Below are 19,785 nucleotides of genomic sequence, written 5' to 3' on the forward strand. Positions count from 1 at the left end.
TCGAGAGAGGATTTACCTGGAATCGCATCTGGTGGCAGCTTGCCCGTGGCGAGCATTATATCTCTGAAGTTGAGCGAGCTGTAATAGACGCGACACAGCTGCACATTGGGGTTGTCGGGTACAAAATGGCGGAGTGGCGAGGCAATCCAGCTCAGTGACGAAAGGTCTCCCCGAGTCAACACGTTGACATAGGCGTGCTCTGTCAACTCTTTATTTCGATCTACAAAAAACACAGAATAATTTACATTAGTAATGTTATAGGTTACTTGAAAATGTTCATGAGCTGCTGTACACACACTAACTTTAAATCACACAAGCATTGATAAGAAACCTTCACTTGCAACTAAACAGAATTAGTACCGAGAGTTATTAGTTGGTGTCTGAAGGCGCCCCAGCAGCCATCTCTGAATACATTCATGACAAGGTCCCCCTTGAGCACCGCCTGCATGGATGGATCGTCAAACTGGAGCGTCTGTGCTTCTGATGGGCCGTTCAGATTTGACACAAATGCACACCTGGGAAGCATGGCACAAACATGCACAATTGATAAAAATAAGTTACAGTGCACAATCCGGATTTACCAAGTATTTACAATAGTTATCAAGAGATGGGGAACGTACTGACATTCCCTACTTGCGTAAAATTACAGTTACTTAATTATCCTCTGTCATGGCAGCACGCATTGCCCTTATTTACGGGTTGTTCTAATCTAGCCAATTGACGTCATGTGACGTGTCATAGAGCCAATAAGTTGGGATGTAGGGGACTGGGTGTAACGCTTCATGATTGGCGGTAGACATTGACAGCTACTTTTTCTTCCAGGACATGTTTTGAATTGCTTTCATGTTGTTTTCAAGTCTATACACCCCTTTTCCCAGGCTTACTTTTGTGATGATAAAAATTACATTAAACTTAATAATTTAGTTTATTGATTTTTTATTTAATTCCCTCCACCTTGTGTAATAAGGCCCCAGTTCTGAGGGGTGTGGGGTGGTGGGGAGCACAATTTCACTAGGCTCCAGTTGGTCATGAGCAGTGTTGTATTTTCACCATAAGAATTTCCCTAAAACCCGTGGGAACATGTGTTATCTAGGTAGCGTGAAGTCATGACCCTTATCAACAGGCCCTAAGGACTCATCACCATTGTGACACCAGGCAGGACATTGCAGCCAATGGATGGGCCTCTACATCAACTCATGAAATAACATGACTCCTTAGCTTAACCCAGGATTTACACCGGTTGCGTGTGCGTCTTGACTGCGTGCTTCGGACACGTCAATTTTTTGGCAGCCAACAGTCTCAAACTTGGGTCTTAAACTGGACAATGATTTTAAATGGACGGGCAAATTGGTACTATTATTGCAGCCAAATTTTATTTATTTTAGGCAGCTGGCTAAGATCAAGCCTCCCTTTTTGCAACAAAATAGCTTTTAGTCAAATTAACTTACAGTAGCAAAACAGGAAATCGGTTGGTGACCTCTGGCTCTCGATAGATCAACTCATTAATTCTGCACTGAAGTGATTTACGTAACATATGTATATGCATTAAAAATACACCATCTATTAGGTAAGTAAATAGTGATATGAGTGCTAGGTTACAAGTTGAATGCATCTACAAACACTTTTAACTAACAAATTAATAAAATATTCAAAAGATGACTGAATTTCAAAGGTAGACTCCAGCACTTTGAACATCATGCTGAGCTATGAGTGAAATTATCAGTCAAGGACACATCTGTTGAAGAAGGACGCATCTGTACTTGCTCCTGCACTCGCTCGTGATTCTAACTACTTGTTGATTTTTGCATTGGGATTTTTAACTACATTGTTGCCTGGTGGAAAAAAGAGCTGACGAGAATGAGGAGATAAAATCTTCTCTTAAAAAAAACTCAGTGAAATGGTCGCCGTAATACTTGAAATGAAGAAGAGCATTGCACCACTTCTTCAGGAAATACAGCAATTGAAGAAAGAGGCACCGGAAAAAGATTGACACATTGTTGCCTTGGAACAAAAAGTGGATGATTTGGAACAGAATCTTCGTATCAACGGTGTGATAGTCATAAGTATCAAGATAAAGCCGCGACATGACCCTTCGAGAGCTGCGGCTAGCACGAGCACGGAAGATTCTCACCAGTGTTCAGGGAACGAGACTATGGAACAGCAAATGACACTTCAACTCAGAGATTTGGGATTAACTGTTGATCCTGCGCACATTCAGATGTGCTTTTCGCTTCCAACTGGAGGGACACAATCACCGGCAGTTCTGATCAGGTTTGTTGACAGAAAGAAAAAGATTGCTCTGCTGAGAGACCGTCACAAGCTTCGTGGTAAACATGTCTACATCAACGAAAATCTCACCAAAACGAAATGGTGACATCGCCAAAAAGGCGCAACAAATGAGAAAGAATCGAAGGCACGTGGACAAAAGACTGCCGAATTTTTATTCAAACTAAAGATAACCCTGGTCAACAAAAAACACGAATCGTGAAAAGAGAGGAAGAATTGGTGGCGCTTGAGAGACAGTAACTCACAACATCACTAATTACGCAAAACTGGAGTTGTATATGATTACTTGCTGACATTGCCAAAGCTAACTCTTGTTTATACACCTGCATTGATAACATGTATTGCTGTTCCCGTTTGAATCTAAATATTGTCTGGCTCTAATTCCGTTTGGACATTTGTTGTAACAGTCAAGGCTACATGATAAAGCTGTATTGTGGCTACAATGAATCTGCTGTCAATACGCAAAATGGGGGTTGGTGGTCTGGTTCCTGGAATGCGGCTGGCGTGGGCCGCTCTGCTGGGTGAGCTGGGCTGGGTAGCGCACAGGAGTCCTTAAGAACTACAACGTGCTAGCAACAGTGGTGCTAGCTGACCAGAATTGAGGCAAAATTGCTAAAACCAATGGACTGAATACAAGAATTCTGGAACCCACAACACGTGTGAAAGCTGAACCGAGGTCAGCGAAGACGCTACTGGTGAAAGAGACGAAATGCGCTTGCCTTGGCTGCTCGCCTGGCGGGGTGGGCCTGCTGGTGGCGTCTGGGAACCGACTCACCAGTTCCAAATGACTGGGACAAGCCGCAATCTACACTCGGACATTCAAGAGGAACTGAGCGAGAAGTGTCTGGGATAGTATGGGATGGATAATGATAAAAATCAATGACTATTCTAAATAATGTATATGACTGATGCGTTATAGTAATGGGTCGATGAGGACGGGTCTCGAATAAGCCTCGGTCGGCTTCTACCCGTCAGCCCTTCTTTCGGATGTCAATGTTGCAAATGATGTGATGTGATTGATGTAAGCTGTAATGTGTCCAAAAGGAAGAAAATGAATAAACTAAACTAAATGATTAATTTGGGCTACTTCATTTTGCAGCAAGGCTGCGCTGTGCCGTACCGTATTCGGAGACCGCCTGGTTCTTGCCTCAGACAGTTGACCATTCCCAAAATGCCACAGTGGGCCTGAGAAGCAGTCAACCACACTGGAGAATCTGAAGGCGCTGCAAGTGTTGCCTGTCCCATGAGAGAGAGAGAGAGAAATAGAGAGAAAAAAAAAAGTTACATTGACATTTTTACATACAGTGAAATGGTAGAGATGGCAATATCCCGGAGAACTCTGCGGCACATACCTTGAGTGTTTCCACCCACTTGTAGTCAGCACTCTCAACAGCAAGGACAACTGGTTGCTTGGCAGGAGTTCGAGAGCGACAGAGAAAGAGCACTGAGCCATAAAAGGACTTCCTGACGGCCACCAGGTTGAGTGAAGTCTCAGAAAACACTCTCTCCCACTCATCCTGGAAACATGGAAAGCATTATTGCCGTATATATTCTATTTCAACAACATGCTGGAAAATTACATGCAACTTGTGTCAATTTCAATTAAATTTAATGCTGCTCTGTCATAAAAACTGGATAGAGGAGTTACACCTTTATGTAAATTATACAGTTGATTATAAAATGAGTACTAATGCCTATTTACACTACTAGTCAAGATTCTAAACTTGCAACTGACAGTATGCATACACAAAGAGTAATGTATCTGTAAGAGGATTTGTGTCTCACTATATAAAAAGCAGTCCAGTCCTTTCTACTGACCTGTGTGAGCAATCCTTGCTGACCATTGTTGTCACTGACTCCAGAGAGGAAGCTGACTGTTTCCCCAAGTGTCTCCCCCTTAAGCACTGTGTGGAGGAGAACAAATCCCCCTTGCCTGGCTCCAGAAGCCAGATTTGTCACCAGCAGATGAGGGTCTACCCTTAGAGGAGCCCAGGCATGGTTACACATCACCAAGTCAGCCCCTCCTACTGAACCTCCAGGAGCTGGGCCCGACATAGGGTCCCACTCTGCTGTCGTGATTGCAAGTTCCTCCAGGTTGTTCTGGTAGGGAGCCAGAAGATCCTTGCTGGCTGCCGTGGCAACATAGTCCACACGCATCATGGGCTGGATATTGAGGAGTTCTATTACACGTGAGAAGAGCTGACCCTCACTGGAGAGTGCCTGGCAAGAGGTAGGAAAAATAATTGTAAATATTCATCAATTACAGAAGTATTATATATTCTTGTATTAGACAATTTCCCCCTATTTATTCAGTTTCTTACTTCCAAGACTTTGATCTTGCCAGGGCTGCTGTTTTCCATGGCTGTGTCCACACAGTGCCTGAGGGCTTGGCCATCCAGAAGGCCCCGTAGCAGACCGTCTTGTAGCAGACATTCCCTCTCATTTTCCACGGTCTGCTCCAGCTCTGAACTAAGGTTCCCATTCAGCTCCAGGTTACAGAGCATGCTGAGCAACTGGGTCAAGCCAGGCTCAGAGGAACCAGTGGTGGGAAGAGAGCTTTCCGACACCCCCTGCAGCCCTGGGATGCAGAGCTTCATACCATGAAGGGCCAACTTCTGCTGCAGTTTGTGGATTAATCCTAGATGGAGACGATGGGTCAAAGACAACATTGACAATGGGCTGGTAAGATATTTATTTTTCTTTTGGAGGGTTTTACTTATATATTGCAAGCTAAAATATAAAATCATTTATATAAAAACCAATAGGCTGTTCAGCAAGTTTTGTAAAATAAATAACGAATAACACATAATAACAATAATAATAATAATAAGATGGTGGTAGAATGCTCAAAAAGATGTTAGTGACATTAATGATATCTGCCATGGTCATTGTTTTTCTTAGTTTAAAACTATAATTTAAAAAAATCATAGCCCTGATCTTACTGAAGAATAATAAGAAAAAAAAAACATTACAAATATTCTATGGATCCATGGAATTTCTATGATGATAAGAAAGTCTAAACTATAAAATCAGAGCATTATATATGATCCTAAGTTCTTAACACTGAAATGATTACTACAACAACAACAACAACAACAACAACGCAATGCCGCATTTTATACAAGGAAAATAGGATTTTTGATAAGCACCTTTGCAAAGTTTCAGCTGCGCTGCGTGCTTCCCATTTTTTGTTAGGCACTCCGTCTCCATGTAGGGAACAAACAGGAACTTCTCCAGGGTCGGTGGGTTCTGCTGCTGCTGCCGACGTGGTGCCACAGTTGCATGCAGGCCACTGATCTGTACTCCTCCAGCAGTGATTTTGTCAAGGCCTCGGTTGACGTGGACTGTCACAGCTATCAGAATATTTGACAGAAAAGTCTTATAAAAACAAATTTTATGCTTTATTAGGATTCCATTATGCTATGAATAGTATGAATTACAAATATATTCTCATCATTTAGATCATGCATGTCAAACTCACTGTGTGGGGTATTAGATTTGGCCCACAAGATGACATCAAATATGCAGTGTAGCTGGCCCGATGACGTAAAGCACTGCTAATATTACAAATCCCTGAATGTTTTGCAAGTATCGTGGTGATCAGTTGATCAGTTCCAGGTTTTAATTTTAGTCCACTATCACTAATGTATTCAGCATCTGTATCGGGGATGTGAAAACATACCTAGTTTTCCATCTGCATACTCGCAGACTTTTTCCAGATGGACTGCGGGATCAATGCATACTGAGCGAATCCGGGTTGGCAAACGAAGACTACGGCCAGAGAGCCCAACAACAATCATCTGCAACATGGTATCCAGAAGTGTAACCCAGTTTCCCGTCCACTGCAACTTCCCATTGTCACCTGGAGGAGAACATTTGCAACAGTTCAGTTGACAAACACACAAGATAGTGGCAAAGTGTCAAAGGGGGGTACAGGATGCCATTCACGCTAAGATCACCACTGAGAATAACACAAAGACCCTCGACCTTTTACGGTGTGTTGCAGTATTGTCTATTGTCCATGGCAATTAAAAGTTAGTGATATACAAAGTCATCGATCTGTTACTTTGGATCTGATCCAAACTGTATTGGTCACTTCTTTGACTACATTCCTACAGCGCAAATTACCGGTAGACCAAAACATGACACACTTCGTACTCAAAACTCACCAGCATTATTAGATTCCAAAATGCCTTGGAAAGTCTTGCCATAATCATAACCCCGCAGTCTCAGTTCCTTGTATACATCATGTGCCATTAGTTTCAGTTTGGGGTCCTTGATGTCTTTGGGAGATTCCTGATCCAATTGCCTATGGAATGAATCAAGGGCTGCATCCTCCAGAACACAGACTTTTCCTGACAATGACAGAATACTTGTTGGAATATTGCACTGTATGTCAACATTTTAATAAAAAGTATAACAAGAAAAAATATTTACAAAACCCTATAAAATGCTTCAAACTTCATGTGAAGAAGAGGTGGGATTTTAATATAAGTCTTAATTTGCAAAATACAAAAGATTTGATATCTGTGCACAATTTGATAACTTTTACATAACAATCTCGAAGTGGTTGTCATTATTGCAACTTCCAATTCAATATAAAAACTACCTACCACTGACTGCCAGGTTTCCATTCTCTGAAACTTCAAATTTGTTTGTGGCAGGCATGAAACGCACTTCCAACTGGACAACGCCTGTAAAGAGCAAAAAAATGTCAAGACTGTGCATATGAAGAGCTCGCTTTCAAAACACAATAAAACCCTTTTGCTTATTTTATTATTATTATTATTTTTTTGTGCGCAAACATGAAATTTAGCCTGTTAAAATAATTTCCTGATAGCATATGTAGACATTGAATGGCATGACAAGATCCATCATTGCAACAGCATGCTTGCTTCTACTAATCACCAGTCTTTGGCAGGATTGTGGCCCTATGGATGGTGACATCATCAAATGTCACAGGTGTGGTGTCCATGACAAGTCCCAAACTTCTCACTAAGGTGCGCCAGGCCAGCACCAAGTATCCAGTCGCTGGGTAAAGGACACGCCCATCGATGCAGTGTCCAATCAGGTAATAATCTGGAGATTCCGGATTTATGTCTGTCGGTTAGAGTTGGGGACAGAAAAAAATGGGTTAGGAAAAAAAACCTTATAAAAATGTTTTCCTGAATAAAATCAAAGGAAAGCAGATGTACAGTACATACTGATGTTGTAGACAATGGCAGAATTTGACCCAGAGCCAGAGGAGAAATCCTCGGTCTTGGGTACATCCCATGTCTGAGAATGGTCCCACTGCACCAAGGGAGAAATCATAGGGGTGCCAACTGGTACAGGGTATTTAACTTCTGAACACAGAGCATTCCCATCTAAGTTGATGCTATAGAGATTCACAAAGAATTGTATTATCAGTAACCAGAATATACTTCCAAGAGTCATTATAATTGAATGGAAGCACAAGGCAAAGGGAGACATTTACTGACCCATTCATGTAAACTTTGCCAATGTGGGAGAGAAAAAAATCCAGGTTATTGGGGTGACCTCTCTTCATGAGGGGAAGTGATGTACATGTTTGCTTCAGGCTACGTTTCAGGATGGCCTAAGGAACGATGACAGGAAGTCGAGACTATAGTATTTTGAAAAAGAAAATCTCAAATCCAAGTGTTTCCTGAACCTTTTGAAAACAAATCTGTTATACATAATTTTTCACAGTTTGATGAGTGCAGCTAAATAAACAACATTGTCCATGTACTGTACAGACACACACTTAACAGTTCTACGAAGGATTTTCAAGTACACTATAGATTTATTCCGTTTTTAGTTTCATTGGAATGAAATAAAACAGTACATTATGATTTGAAACATAGCAGCAGCATGATAACCAATCTGTCTTAAACTCAAACAAAAAAATAAAAAATAAAACACCTGAAGGAGCGCATGAGGCGCTATTTCCAAAACGACAGCATTGTCAGGCACCAGGCTGAGGCCCTCTTGGAACAGAACCGGGCTCACGAGGTTGTTGACATGATAGTCAGCGGAACTGTATAAAGCCAGAGGAGTGTCCCATTCCGACTGAGGGATGCTGGTGCTCACCCAACGGTGTGAACGCAGCTTTGGATTTTTAATGACCTATACACAAAATAATTATTGCCATTTAATAAAGTATATATCAACATTAAAATAGTACAGTACGACAGAATGTTCCAATCATACTCATACAATTATGTTGAAAAACAGAATACAGTATGTGAATACCTTCTTTAGGGCAGCTAAGAGAGTTGGAGCGATAGATTCCATATAGTACGAGTGAAAAGCCACACCTGCGCTGCGCACCTCCTTTGCAAACACTCCCTGCTCTTTGAGCTCAGCCACAAACTTGCTGACTGCCTCCTAATGAAACGCACGATACAACTGGTTAAATCTAGATGACAATTAGCATTTATTTGCATTTATGCTTGGCATCCAGCTAAGACGTCTGACCTGAGGACCGGAGATAGTGACTGTGTCCTCAGCATTGTGGCAGGCTGGGACGACACCCTTGGGACACTGAGCCATACACTCTTTCCAGGTCAATCCTGAAACATCACGCAAAAAAAACAATCCATCCATTTTCTATTGCAGATGCTCTAAATAAGGTCGAAGGTGAACTGGAGCCTAGCCAACCCAGGGCGAATAGCAGTACATGCTAACCACTAGTCCCCCATTCTGTGTAGCATCAAATTAATATCAACAATAAACAGAATTGATAGAAAAATGGATTTAATTTTTTAATAGTCCAATTCTGTATGTACCAGCAAAACAGCTGTGATTACACTCATAACAGATGAGAGTGATGAGTGCTTCCACTCACCCACTGCAGCCATGCCCCCAGGAGGAAGATCAGCCTCTTTGATGCAACGTCCTCTCCAGTATGCAGCTAGGATGGCCTCCTCCTGGCTGAGGGACCCGTCAGCATAGCCACAAGCCAGCTCTCCCACTGAGTGGCCCACAATACCGTCAGGCTGTAGACCCATCTTCGTGAGCACGTCTAGCTGAGCTATCTGCATTCAGGTGAGGCATAGAACACACAACTGTTAAAATGCCAGCTTTTGACTCTGTTAGTCAGCCAAAAAATAAAAGTAAACAAAGTCATAAAAGCAGGCATATGTTTTACAATATTGCACTTCTTTATTGCCAAAAGAGTTGCGCCTCTACCTGTATGGCAGCGAGCCCAACGAAGGCATGAACGGTGTCTTCAAAAGTAGCCTCATCGGCCTCCATTAGAAGGTGTGACACAACCAGACCCGTTTCCTTCAGGGCCATGTCTGATCGCATTATTGACTTCCTGAAGTCTGGTAGCTGCATGAGGCTGCGACCCATTCCCGCCCACTGTGTCCCCATACCTGTGATACATATACAATGCAAGTGTGTCATCTATCAGAGTTGGTCCAGAGGTAAATAGTATTTCAGATCGTTTTAGTACTCTCATGCTCCTGAATGGTCTCACCTGAGCATATGTACCAAAGGGGCCTTGGAGTGGCCTGCACCTGCTGTACTTCAGTGGTATCAGTCAGAGTGCCAATCAGTGTGTAGCCTCGATAGGGCATAGCAGCAGTTGGACTTCCCGACACTCCATTGAGCAAAGACAGGAATGCATCATTGATACTGTTTCCTTTTGCTTTTTGGAGCAGCGAGTTCACAGCGGCCTCCGTCCGGCCGCAAGCTTGAAGCACTCGAGGGACAGTCCTGCTTGGTGTGCTAATGTCACCCTTTGTCTGAACACTCCTCTCACTGGGACGAAGGATCACATGGACATTTGAACCCCCAAATCCAAAGGAGTTAATGCCTACGATGCCACCACGTACGGGTATAGGTCGATCAACAACTTGAACACGACCATCAGTGAGGGCAGGTATGTCAGTGTTAGGATTGTTGAAGTGTAGGTTGGGGGCCCACACGCCTTTCTCCAGAGAGAGAAGCACCTACACATAGTGTAAAGAAATGATTTCATATACCAGTACATAGCTAACTACCAGTACATAACTTTAAATTGTTTATGCCATGTGTACTTTTTGTTATTGAGGTGATTTGTCAAAGGAACTGTGATGGAACCAGGATGGCCAATTTTTAACTCAAAAACTGTTTATGTATTTTTTGATCAAGATAATTAAACTCGCATGCATTTTCAATTTTGTCAATTTGATTTGGAAAAAAATCAATGAATAATTACTCGTCACGCCTCTTTCTGTACTGCTCTGTATTTCTTTTACAGTCTGTGTTAGGGACCATCCACAAATAACACATTTCACAATGACAAATCAACATAAGTCAGAAGAGCACCCCCCCCATTCTGACTGTGGCAGTAGCTGTAAATGGTAGACCTTTTCATACTTCAAATTAAATGTGCATCTGTCATTATATAGAGAAACTGTATCAAATAAATTGTCAAAATAAACACCAAACAACTATTTAAACACCCTTTCTCATGCTGATTGGTGTAGTAGTTGCCAATGATGGGGGGTCCAGACTGAGAAAAAATATTTTCATTCATTTCTGGTGAATAATTCTCAACTAATCTTTATTTATTGATTTACAAAAGAAAAACATCATCTCTTAAGTTTATTGCCTATAATACTGATGTATCAATACAAATACTGCTCATGTGTTGTTCTTTGAGTTAACTACGGTAAGCGTCATTTTTTTGGATTTGGTAACTTTTGACCATATTTTTATTGGTTAATAATAAGTTTATCAATGCAAACCCTAGACACAATGTATTAAATGTAAATTAAAAGCTAATGTAAACTATTCTTCATGTTATCATATTGGTTTGCATGATCAGTACATCAATGTTGGATTTTATCCATTATCATTGATGTTAACTTTTTACAATCAATTTACTTTTTCTTTCTTTCTGTGTTCGGTTTATGTATATGGTGTGACCTTTAAGTTTACATATATTACGGTAATGTAACTCTTCCTCGATAATGAGAGAGTAACAAGATTAGCTTTAGATTGGATTAGGTACTCAGTTTCCTGGAGCATGAGGCCAAACTGATAAGATAACAACCTTGGAGAGTCTTCACAGGGAGTTAAATAGAATGCAATAGACACCCGTGTTTATGAATAGTTTAACATTCCCCTTGAGTGTCTCATGGTCAGATGGCTGGAGACTGGTGATGCTTTTATTCAACAACAATACATGTCCAAGTCTTATTTTTAATACTTGTTTCAGAAATTCTCTCTGCATTAAACATCTTTTTTCAGATGAATGGATGAATAAATCTAATATTGTATTGATTTGACCAACTAAACTGCACAACGCCCCTTACCTTTGCCATGGCAGCCAGCCCAGATGCCGGTTCTGGATGGCCCATGTTAGACTTGGTTGACCCAATAAGCAGTGGCTCTCGCTTTGACTGGCAGAACACACTGACAATACCATTAACCTCCTGTGGGTCACCGACCTGCAAGTTGAGAGCATCGACATCCCACTTGAGGGCAGACCCAAACATGAATTTGTCAGAAGTTATTTTAAGGTTGAGGTTTGGTTTAAAAAAAAATAAAAAATAAAATACAGAGGCAGATTTTAGGTAAGACAACAGACGCACTGACCTTTGTTCCGGTGCCATGGGCTTCGATGTACTCGACCTGCTCGGGTGTGATATTTGCCTCTTGATACAGAGAACGAACTAATGTCGCCTGCATCTCACCTGAAGGAAACGTTACTCCTACAAGACAAAGGGAATTTAGTGAGGTAACTCTCTTCATGTACTACACAAGAATACTTACATTCAATCGTAATACAATAAACTTCCATCCACGCATCCATCAATGATTTTCTATAGCGCATGCCTTCATTCGTGTTTGGGGTGAGCTTTAGCCTATCTCAGCTGATATTGGGCGAGAGGCGGGGTGTATCCTGGATGAGTCACCACTCGCATGGCACATATTAGACAAGCAACCATTCACACTCATGCTGAGATTTGAACCCGGATCGCCTGACTGTGGCCACTATTTCACCATGACGCTATATCTAACCAATGAAGAGTACAAAATAATCTAAGACGCACTGACCTAATTTCTGCCATGTCATCTTTTCAAATCATTCAACCAAACGCTGCTCTTGCACCATACTGTGACTAGTGTGCCCCCTCACCCTGTTCTTTATATCCATCCGTGTTGTTGCCAGCATTTAATACCGTGGCGTAAACTCGCCTGGCTGCCGACCGCTTGGTCAGCAACACTGCCACTGCTGCCTCAGAACGACAGTATCCATTACCTTGACAAGAGAATAATAAATGTATCAATAAATACAGGTATGTTCAACACCAGATCAAAATATTTGTACCTGAGGAATCAAAAGACTTGCAGGTCCCATCGGGACTTAGCATGCCAAGCTTCATGAACTGCACCGAGGTGTTTGGCTTGAGGAGCAGGTTGACTCCCCCGACCAAGGCAGCATCACAGTGGCCCAAGCGAATGGCTTGGAAGGCATTTTCTAAAGCGAGTAAGCTGGAGGAGCAGGCAGTGTCTATGGCTGTGCTGGGGCCTGCAGGAGGACAAAAGGGAAGAAATTAGTAAAACACATCTAAGAAAGCAACAGTGTGTAGATAACATGTTTTTAGTGGATCAGTGACTCTCATAATCAAAATATTGCCAATGACATTGGCAATATTTTGATTATGAGAGTCACTGATGGACAAATGAAGCTTCATGAAGCACTTGTGATTTTTTTTTGACTCCTCGAGATGGCACTCTTGGGTTAAAGATGCAGTAGACATGTAATCAGTTTCTATTGCACTGGACTTCATATTTAAACCAAGAGCACTATCTTAGAGAAGTAAAAATATATCACAAGTGCTTCATGAAGCTTCATTTTTCTCATCACTAATTACTATATATAATACAAACATTAGTAAGTAATAATCACTAACCAGGTGATCCAAGTGTGAGAATCAGATCAGATGATCATTGATCCAACAAACTCTGGCATGAAGTTGATAATTGGAATTTGTACATCATGCTGTGTGTGCATGTACCAGTGAAGTCAAAGAAGTAGGAGAGTCTGTTAGCCAACATGGCCCGCTGGCAGCCAGTCATGCTGTAGCCAAGAAGCTCTTCGGGATCTCTGCTCAACGCCTCGCCGGCCTCCGAACCGCTCACCCCAATGTAGACACCCGTCTTACTGCCACGCAGAGTGGTGGGGTTCAGTCCTGCATCACAACACAAGGTGATCATCAGGCCTTCAACAGCAATATCAACAGTTATTGTGGTTTAAATAATACATTCCAGCAAACCTATACAATCATATTTTTTTGATACCCTACACTAAATTTTTCCAAGAAAAATGTTCAGGACCCTTACCTCCATCAACTATTGCCTCGTAAGCAACTTCCAGCATGAGACGGAGCTGAGGGTCCATGTTGTTAGCTTGTTTGGGATGGACTCCAAAGAATGCAGCATCAAAATGGTTGATGTCTTTCAGTTTACCGTTCCTCTTTGGAAGACCGTACAGGCCTGAAATGCAAGCAAGGCAAAATGGTTATCAGTTAAGAGCCCAATCACGATTTCTAAGATTCATCGTAGTGATTTTTCACCATCACTGTCAAGTTATTAATAAAATGTTTTGAAATATGTTTTGCACATTTGAGGAGGACCTGGGTGATCAAGTCTCTCAATGGCGAAATAACTACATCAATATGATATTCAAGGTTCAGTCCTGTGGTAAGCATTTGTTGTTGCACAGCACATCAGTATGGACTGATCCAAGAGCAACAGTCAATTAGACCTGACATATTCCGTATGGTAATCTAGTATATGTGCTAATGCCAAGAGTCTCAAGGCCAAGCAAAAGAGAGGTCACAGTGACACAATGGTCTAGGTCAAATCGCTTATCAAATTATGTGAACCAAAGAGGCCTTATATAACAACAATTGACTGACATTTCAGGGCCACAACCCCCAACTAAGACATATGTATAAAGTTCCTCGCAAATAATGGTTAAAAGAAGAGTGAAACTAATAGTATTGTTCAAATGCTGTCCAAGTCTATAAAGTGATGTTGCGGTCGACATGAAGGAGTTAAAAACACTGACGGAGGTGAAAGTATTTGTCATTGGCCTCCTCCTCATGAGTCACACGTTTCGGTTGTCTAAATAATACATCGTCCATGTTCTATAGCAGATGGATTATACTATATGATGGTTCAATGTCGGGCGGCACGGTAGTCGAGTGGTTAGCACGTCTGCTTCCCAGTTCTGAGGTCTCCGGTTCGAGTCCAGGCTCGGACCTTCCTGGGTGGAGTTTGCATGTTCTCCCCGTGCCCGCGTGGGTCTTCTCCGGGTACTCCGGTCTCCTTCCACATTCCAAAGACATGCATGGCAGGTTAATTGGGCGCTCCGAATTGTCCCTAGGTGTGCGTGTGAGTGTGGATGGTTGTTCGTCTCTGTGTGCCCTGCGATTGGTTGGCAACCAGTCCAGGGTGTCCCCTGCCTACTGCCCAGAGCCAGCTGAGATAGGCGCCAGCAGCCCCTGCGACCCTTGTGAGGAATAAGCGGTCAAGAAAATGGATGGATGGATGGTTCAATGTCATGGTCCTGAGACTCCTGACCAAACTTTCAGATCACATAAACATGACCAATTATTATTATTATTATTATTGTAGTAGTAGTAGTAGTGATTAAACAAGAACACTCAAAGTGGCATGCAGAGTTAAAAAACAAAACAACATGCTTCGTAATTCTTCAATCTTACGAGACTGAAATGAAAGTTAAATATTAGAATAATATCTACAAAAAAACACATGGAAATAACTTCATAAAAGCCAAGATTTAAAAATAATAATAATAATAATAATCATCATCATCTAAATTAAATAATCGTATGAATGGTAGCTCAGCAGGACTGTGACATTACAATGAACCAGTAAGAAACCACTGAATAGTTGAAATACTTTTCTGGGCCAGTTGTAAAGTGTAAAAAAAAAAAAAAAAAAAAAACACCTTCAAAATCATACACAGGTGCCGGTAAGGTCACCTGCTCACTTCCGTATTGTAAAAAATGGGATACATTAGAGGCTAAACTGTAGTCTGCCACAACAAATCACAAAACCTATAAGCACATCAGTACCTATACTGTATAAAAGTGTATATGTAACAAGGTTTCCTAAATTTGGTCATATATGACATTAGTGAAACTATTGAAAATACACTTATTTTAAATGTGACCTTTAATGGTACGAAATCTTTAAAATCTGGCTATTTAAAGTTAGTTCTTTTGGGATAATTAGATCATTGTTTTAACTACAATATACACACAATAGTAGTAGTAGCCTATGTTTATTTGAGACAACCAGGTGAACAGAAAAATAGACCACGCAAATACTGATAAGAAGTTTGGATTTCTGAAAAACAGCACCGTCTTCATACAACCTGGCTAAGCTACATTGTAAAAAGTATAGTTCAATACCGTTAACTATTGGTAGAGTTTCTTCTGTGACTTTACTGAGGTACCACATTGTCCAACAAAAGCTTACTGTATTTCACTGACCAGCCACCATATCTTTACAGGTACTCACCTGGGGTCCACCTGCGATCGTCCTCTGTCACCATGTCCACGCCATTGATGAGGTTCTCCCAAAATTCCGCCAGGTTGTTGGACTCGGGCAACCGGCCTGATATACCTGCAATGACTACGTCATCCATGCTGTATTTCTGTGAAAAAGAAGAAAAAAGAAAACAAAAACAAAAAAAGAGAGAAATCAGTCCGATAACATTCATCTACCCATCTTCTTCTGTGCAGGGTCAAGTCACGGGAGCAGCAGCCCAAGCAGAGAATCTACTATTATTTAGCAATTATGGTCAACCAATAGGACGACAGGATATGCTCATTGGTCTGCCATTTTTGCTCACAATACAGCCAAAATTTCACCTTACAACTGTACAAATCATTTAAAAAAATAATTGAATATGGGCTGTTTTTACCACATCAAAAAACATAAAATGTGCAATGTATTAATTCACAGAAAAGATGGCTCAATTCCAAAGCATGTGTAATCGTGTTGGCTTTGACTGGCAGGTTTGGAAATGAGGACTCCTACTAAACACGCATGAATGAACAATTTCAGCAGACAATGTAGATGGCGTAGACGAGTGTACACATCAGTGATGTAATGTGTGTGTGTGTCTGTCTTGCTCTTTGTTCTTCCTTTCTGGGCCATGCCTTTCTGTGTCAGCACTGAGGTGCGCTCATCAGCCAATGAGAATGAGATCTTCTGAATTTCAGTTATTCAGCAGCAGTTATGCTTAGATTTGACCATGTAACACAATGAATTTCATTTTAATCAAACAGTAAAGAACAAATGTTTAAAAATCAGCCCTCATCTTCTTAATACAAGTCTGTTTGGACGATAGTTGTCCTTAAACTTCCCCGAAGGGATTTGAGTCCCAGGATGCACTCATTTGGATTAAAAGGACTATAGCCTTCCCTGGCTCACACGCCAACACCATGTCCATGACATAGCAGAATGATCGTGTCAAGCCTTTGATGTGTTCTATCATCTTCTGCACTTTACCTGTTCTGATTAGAACCACAAATATATACATGATATCTGAGGAATTCAAAATTCTATTACCAACATCACTCCTTTATCCATTCATTTTCTCCATTGTGGGTTTTTTTTTTCTCTTCCTGTACCAAGTGTATTTCTAGGCAAACAGTAATGTTTTCTTAATAAAAAGAAGGGACAGAAAAGGTCAAATAACTTGAGTTAAAGGACTCCTTAAGAAAACTGGTATAGAAATAATGCATTCCAGTGTGAAAGAATCACCTATATAAAACTAAATTTATCGTAAAAAGACTCGCCCTACAAATGTGTCTCATCAGGCATCTCAGCTTTTTACATTTCATTAAAAAAAGCGTAAAAGTTAACAAGTCACAACTGTCACCAATAAGTGACAGTATTCGCTTGAGTCTGTACTTAAAGTAACAAGTGTTTGCTTTCAATACACCCTTGAGCTGGTGTTCCTTTGGGAATATGCGTCACAAAGTAGCTACAGGAAAAAATAAAGTGCACAGTAAATCTTTAGATACTGCACACCTGAGCTGCTAGCGGTTTAGGAGATTTTAGAGGGCCATATTTATTTAAAAGTAGTCCAATTCCAAGGGCTTATGATTTTAAGGTATCCCATGGATGGTCGTTCCTCTAGATTTAGAACACCACTTCTTTACTTGATTGCTTAGCAATATGTTTACTTTTTTAATTCAAACCCTAAACTAAGTAAATAAAGGTTGAAAGTCAATGCAATTTAATTGAAACACATATTTAACATAGATGTAATACATTGTCACATTATGACATCAGTTACAACACAATGTCAACTTTCCATGTCACATTTGAGATCACACTATATGACTCAGGCGGACTGCCAAATAGTCCATTGAGGAAATTTAAGCGATTAACTCACCGAGCAGCAGAACAAGTTTTGACTTGTCAAACAATCTGTTAGGGAAAAACACATGACCTTCTTCCTCCAAGTGGCAAGGACAAACATGCTTTCATCACCATCAGGGGTGCAGAATTCACACTAAGTATCATATGTCAATTTATGAGTAAATTAAAGAGACCATAATTATTTCAGTAGCACAGCCATTACACATTACACTATTTGTGACACTTAGTTTGCAGTGGCATATGATTTTTCTGGAAAAGCGGTGCCTTGGTTCAATAAAGGTTGGAAAACAGCACCCTACTTTACATCTTTGCCACCCTGTAATAGCACATTTAATTAAACATTTTACCCTCTACAGATAAAACAGTGTCTGACATTGTTAATATATCCATCCATCCATCCATCCATCTTCTTGACCGCTTATTCCTCACAAGGGTTGCGGGGAGTGCTGGCACCTATCTCAGCTGGCTCTGGGCAGTAGGCGGGGGACACCCTTAACTGGTTGCCAGCCAGCCGCAGGGCACACAGAGACGAACAACCATCCACACTCACAAGCACACCTAGGGACAATACGGCGCACCCAATTAACCTGCCATGCATGTCTTTAGAATGTGGGAGGAGACCGGAGTACCCAGAGAAGACCCATGCGGGCACAGGGAGAACATGCAAACTCCACCCAGGAAGGCCGGAGCCTGGACTCGAACTGGAGTCCTCAGAACTGGGAGGCGGACGTGCTAACCACTCACCGTGCCGCCCTTGTTAATATATGTATTTATGAATTGTAGTCTTCCACCATTAAGTGCATACTTTAAAGCTTTTTCCATGAGTCCAGGTGTCTTTCTGTCAAATTAGCTTGTATGACTTTGAAGTCTTGTGTAAAACTAAGATGGCCAATGTGCCAGTCAGGCTCTTTCATGTCCACCCTTCTACTTTTGGCACACACACACACAATTAATTCCTCAGCCTGCTTGGGAAATCCTTTCACTCTTGTGTTACTTCACTTGGTTCACCCAGTTCCACCCAGCAGTCGTGAACGCAAGTAAAAATAACTGACAAGCAGAGCAAACGAGGATATGAATACGAGTTTTCGGTCAACATGATGGCAGACACATTCGTTACATAATAGACAGCATGTCACACTCCGGTATGTGTACAACCATTTTAAAATCATGAATGACGTTTTGACATCAGTCCCTGCCTCACATCACGAGGCAACAGTAAAACCACTTACACCTCCTCCCTAAATATATTTTCTTAAAATGTGTACATCACGGCCTAACAGTTCGCATTCTAACATTTATAACCGAGTCACGCCATGACCATGTAATCCGCTAGTTTGACGCAGTTAACGTGCTTACCTGTGTCGTATTTCTTCCTCAGTAACGAGCAACAACCGCTTGGATGGGATGCTAAGGCGCTTCTGGAGCATGTGTTGCCTCGTTTACCCCGTTTGTTGCTCCACGGTGGGCGGGGATACTTCGACTATCAACTAAATGAAAAGCAGCATCCGTACTTGACTGTTTTTTTTTTCTTCTTCTTCTTCCGTCCGGTGAATTTAAATGTCTGACATTATGCCCGGCCACGCCATATGGGCTGACGGTTTGGTCTGGCCGAATAGTCCAATGAGAAAAGAGGCCGGGTTTTCGGATCCAGCCAGCGGCGAATAACTCATTCAACGACCCCCTGTAGTCAGACGCAGGAGGAAAAATAAATAAATAGGGAAACGGGAGGTTTAATAGAGTTCAAATTGACATTGCAGAGTCACTCTGTGTCTCCATGTAATGCTGGGCAGATTTTTACATCACAAGGGATGTCTTTTAACTTTGAAAACAAAACAAAAAATCAGTTACTGACGCTTTGATGTCTTTGTATGAGATTCTTGGTGACTATCAAATCATTCCAGTAATACTATGTACTATGACGCATCTGCATTCCTCGTGTTTTAACAAGCCAACCCAAATCAGTCCACAAACATATCTTAGAAACTACAGACATGTTCTGTTATAACGGTATGTTTCCATTTGTTTTTTTCGTACCGGCTGTAAGAAAGCGTGTTGCTGTTTTGTTTTCAC

At 41.4% G+C, this 19,785-nt stretch overlaps 1 protein-coding gene across 2 annotated transcripts in view; it reads right to left on the bottom strand.

The window, feature by feature from the left end:
* fasn (fatty acid synthase) overlaps window positions 1-19,785 on the bottom strand; it is a 31,142-nt gene that overhangs the window by 11,084 nt on the left and 273 nt on the right. Inside the window, exons 1-27 of one of the 2 annotated variants that reach the window (XM_077502084.1) lie at window positions 19,072-19,502; window positions 15,841-15,976; window positions 13,630-13,782; window positions 13,305-13,478; window positions 12,614-12,814; window positions 12,422-12,544; window positions 11,878-11,993; window positions 11,595-11,729; window positions 9,770-10,244; window positions 9,478-9,665; window positions 9,134-9,323; window positions 8,764-8,858; window positions 8,539-8,673; window positions 8,209-8,412; window positions 7,767-7,882; window positions 7,491-7,663; window positions 7,195-7,386; window positions 6,900-6,980; window positions 6,456-6,641; window positions 5,969-6,148; window positions 5,436-5,639; window positions 4,608-4,924; window positions 4,105-4,506; window positions 3,639-3,803; window positions 3,407-3,522; window positions 361-515; window positions 17-220 (exon numbers count right to left, since the gene is read on the bottom strand). In XM_077502084.1, coding sequence (XP_077358210.1) covers window positions 17-220; window positions 361-515; window positions 3,407-3,522; window positions 3,639-3,803; window positions 4,105-4,506; window positions 4,608-4,924; window positions 5,436-5,639; window positions 5,969-6,148; window positions 6,456-6,641; window positions 6,900-6,980; window positions 7,195-7,386; window positions 7,491-7,663; window positions 7,767-7,882; window positions 8,209-8,412; window positions 8,539-8,673; window positions 8,764-8,858; window positions 9,134-9,323; window positions 9,478-9,665; window positions 9,770-10,244; window positions 11,595-11,729; window positions 11,878-11,993; window positions 12,422-12,544; window positions 12,614-12,814; window positions 13,305-13,478; window positions 13,630-13,782; window positions 15,841-15,967 — 4,807 coding nt within the window. In that variant the 5' untranslated portion in view covers window positions 15,968-15,976; window positions 19,072-19,502. Of the gene's footprint in view, window positions 1-16; window positions 221-360; window positions 516-3,406; window positions 3,523-3,638; window positions 3,804-4,104; window positions 4,507-4,607; window positions 4,925-5,435; window positions 5,640-5,968; window positions 6,149-6,455; window positions 6,642-6,899; window positions 6,981-7,194; window positions 7,387-7,490; window positions 7,664-7,766; window positions 7,883-8,208; window positions 8,413-8,538; window positions 8,674-8,763; window positions 8,859-9,133; window positions 9,324-9,477; window positions 9,666-9,769; window positions 10,245-11,594; window positions 11,730-11,877; window positions 11,994-12,421; window positions 12,545-12,613; window positions 12,815-13,304; window positions 13,479-13,629; window positions 13,783-15,840; window positions 15,977-19,071; window positions 19,503-19,785 lie in introns of those variants that run through there. The other variant, XM_077502083.1, reaches the window with a different exon arrangement.

This window comes from Festucalex cinctus, chromosome 17 (assembly GCF_051991245.1).
Source record: "Festucalex cinctus isolate MCC-2025b chromosome 17, RoL_Fcin_1.0, whole genome shotgun sequence".
NCBI classification, from domain to species: Eukaryota; Metazoa; Chordata; class Actinopteri; order Syngnathiformes; family Syngnathidae; genus Festucalex; species Festucalex cinctus.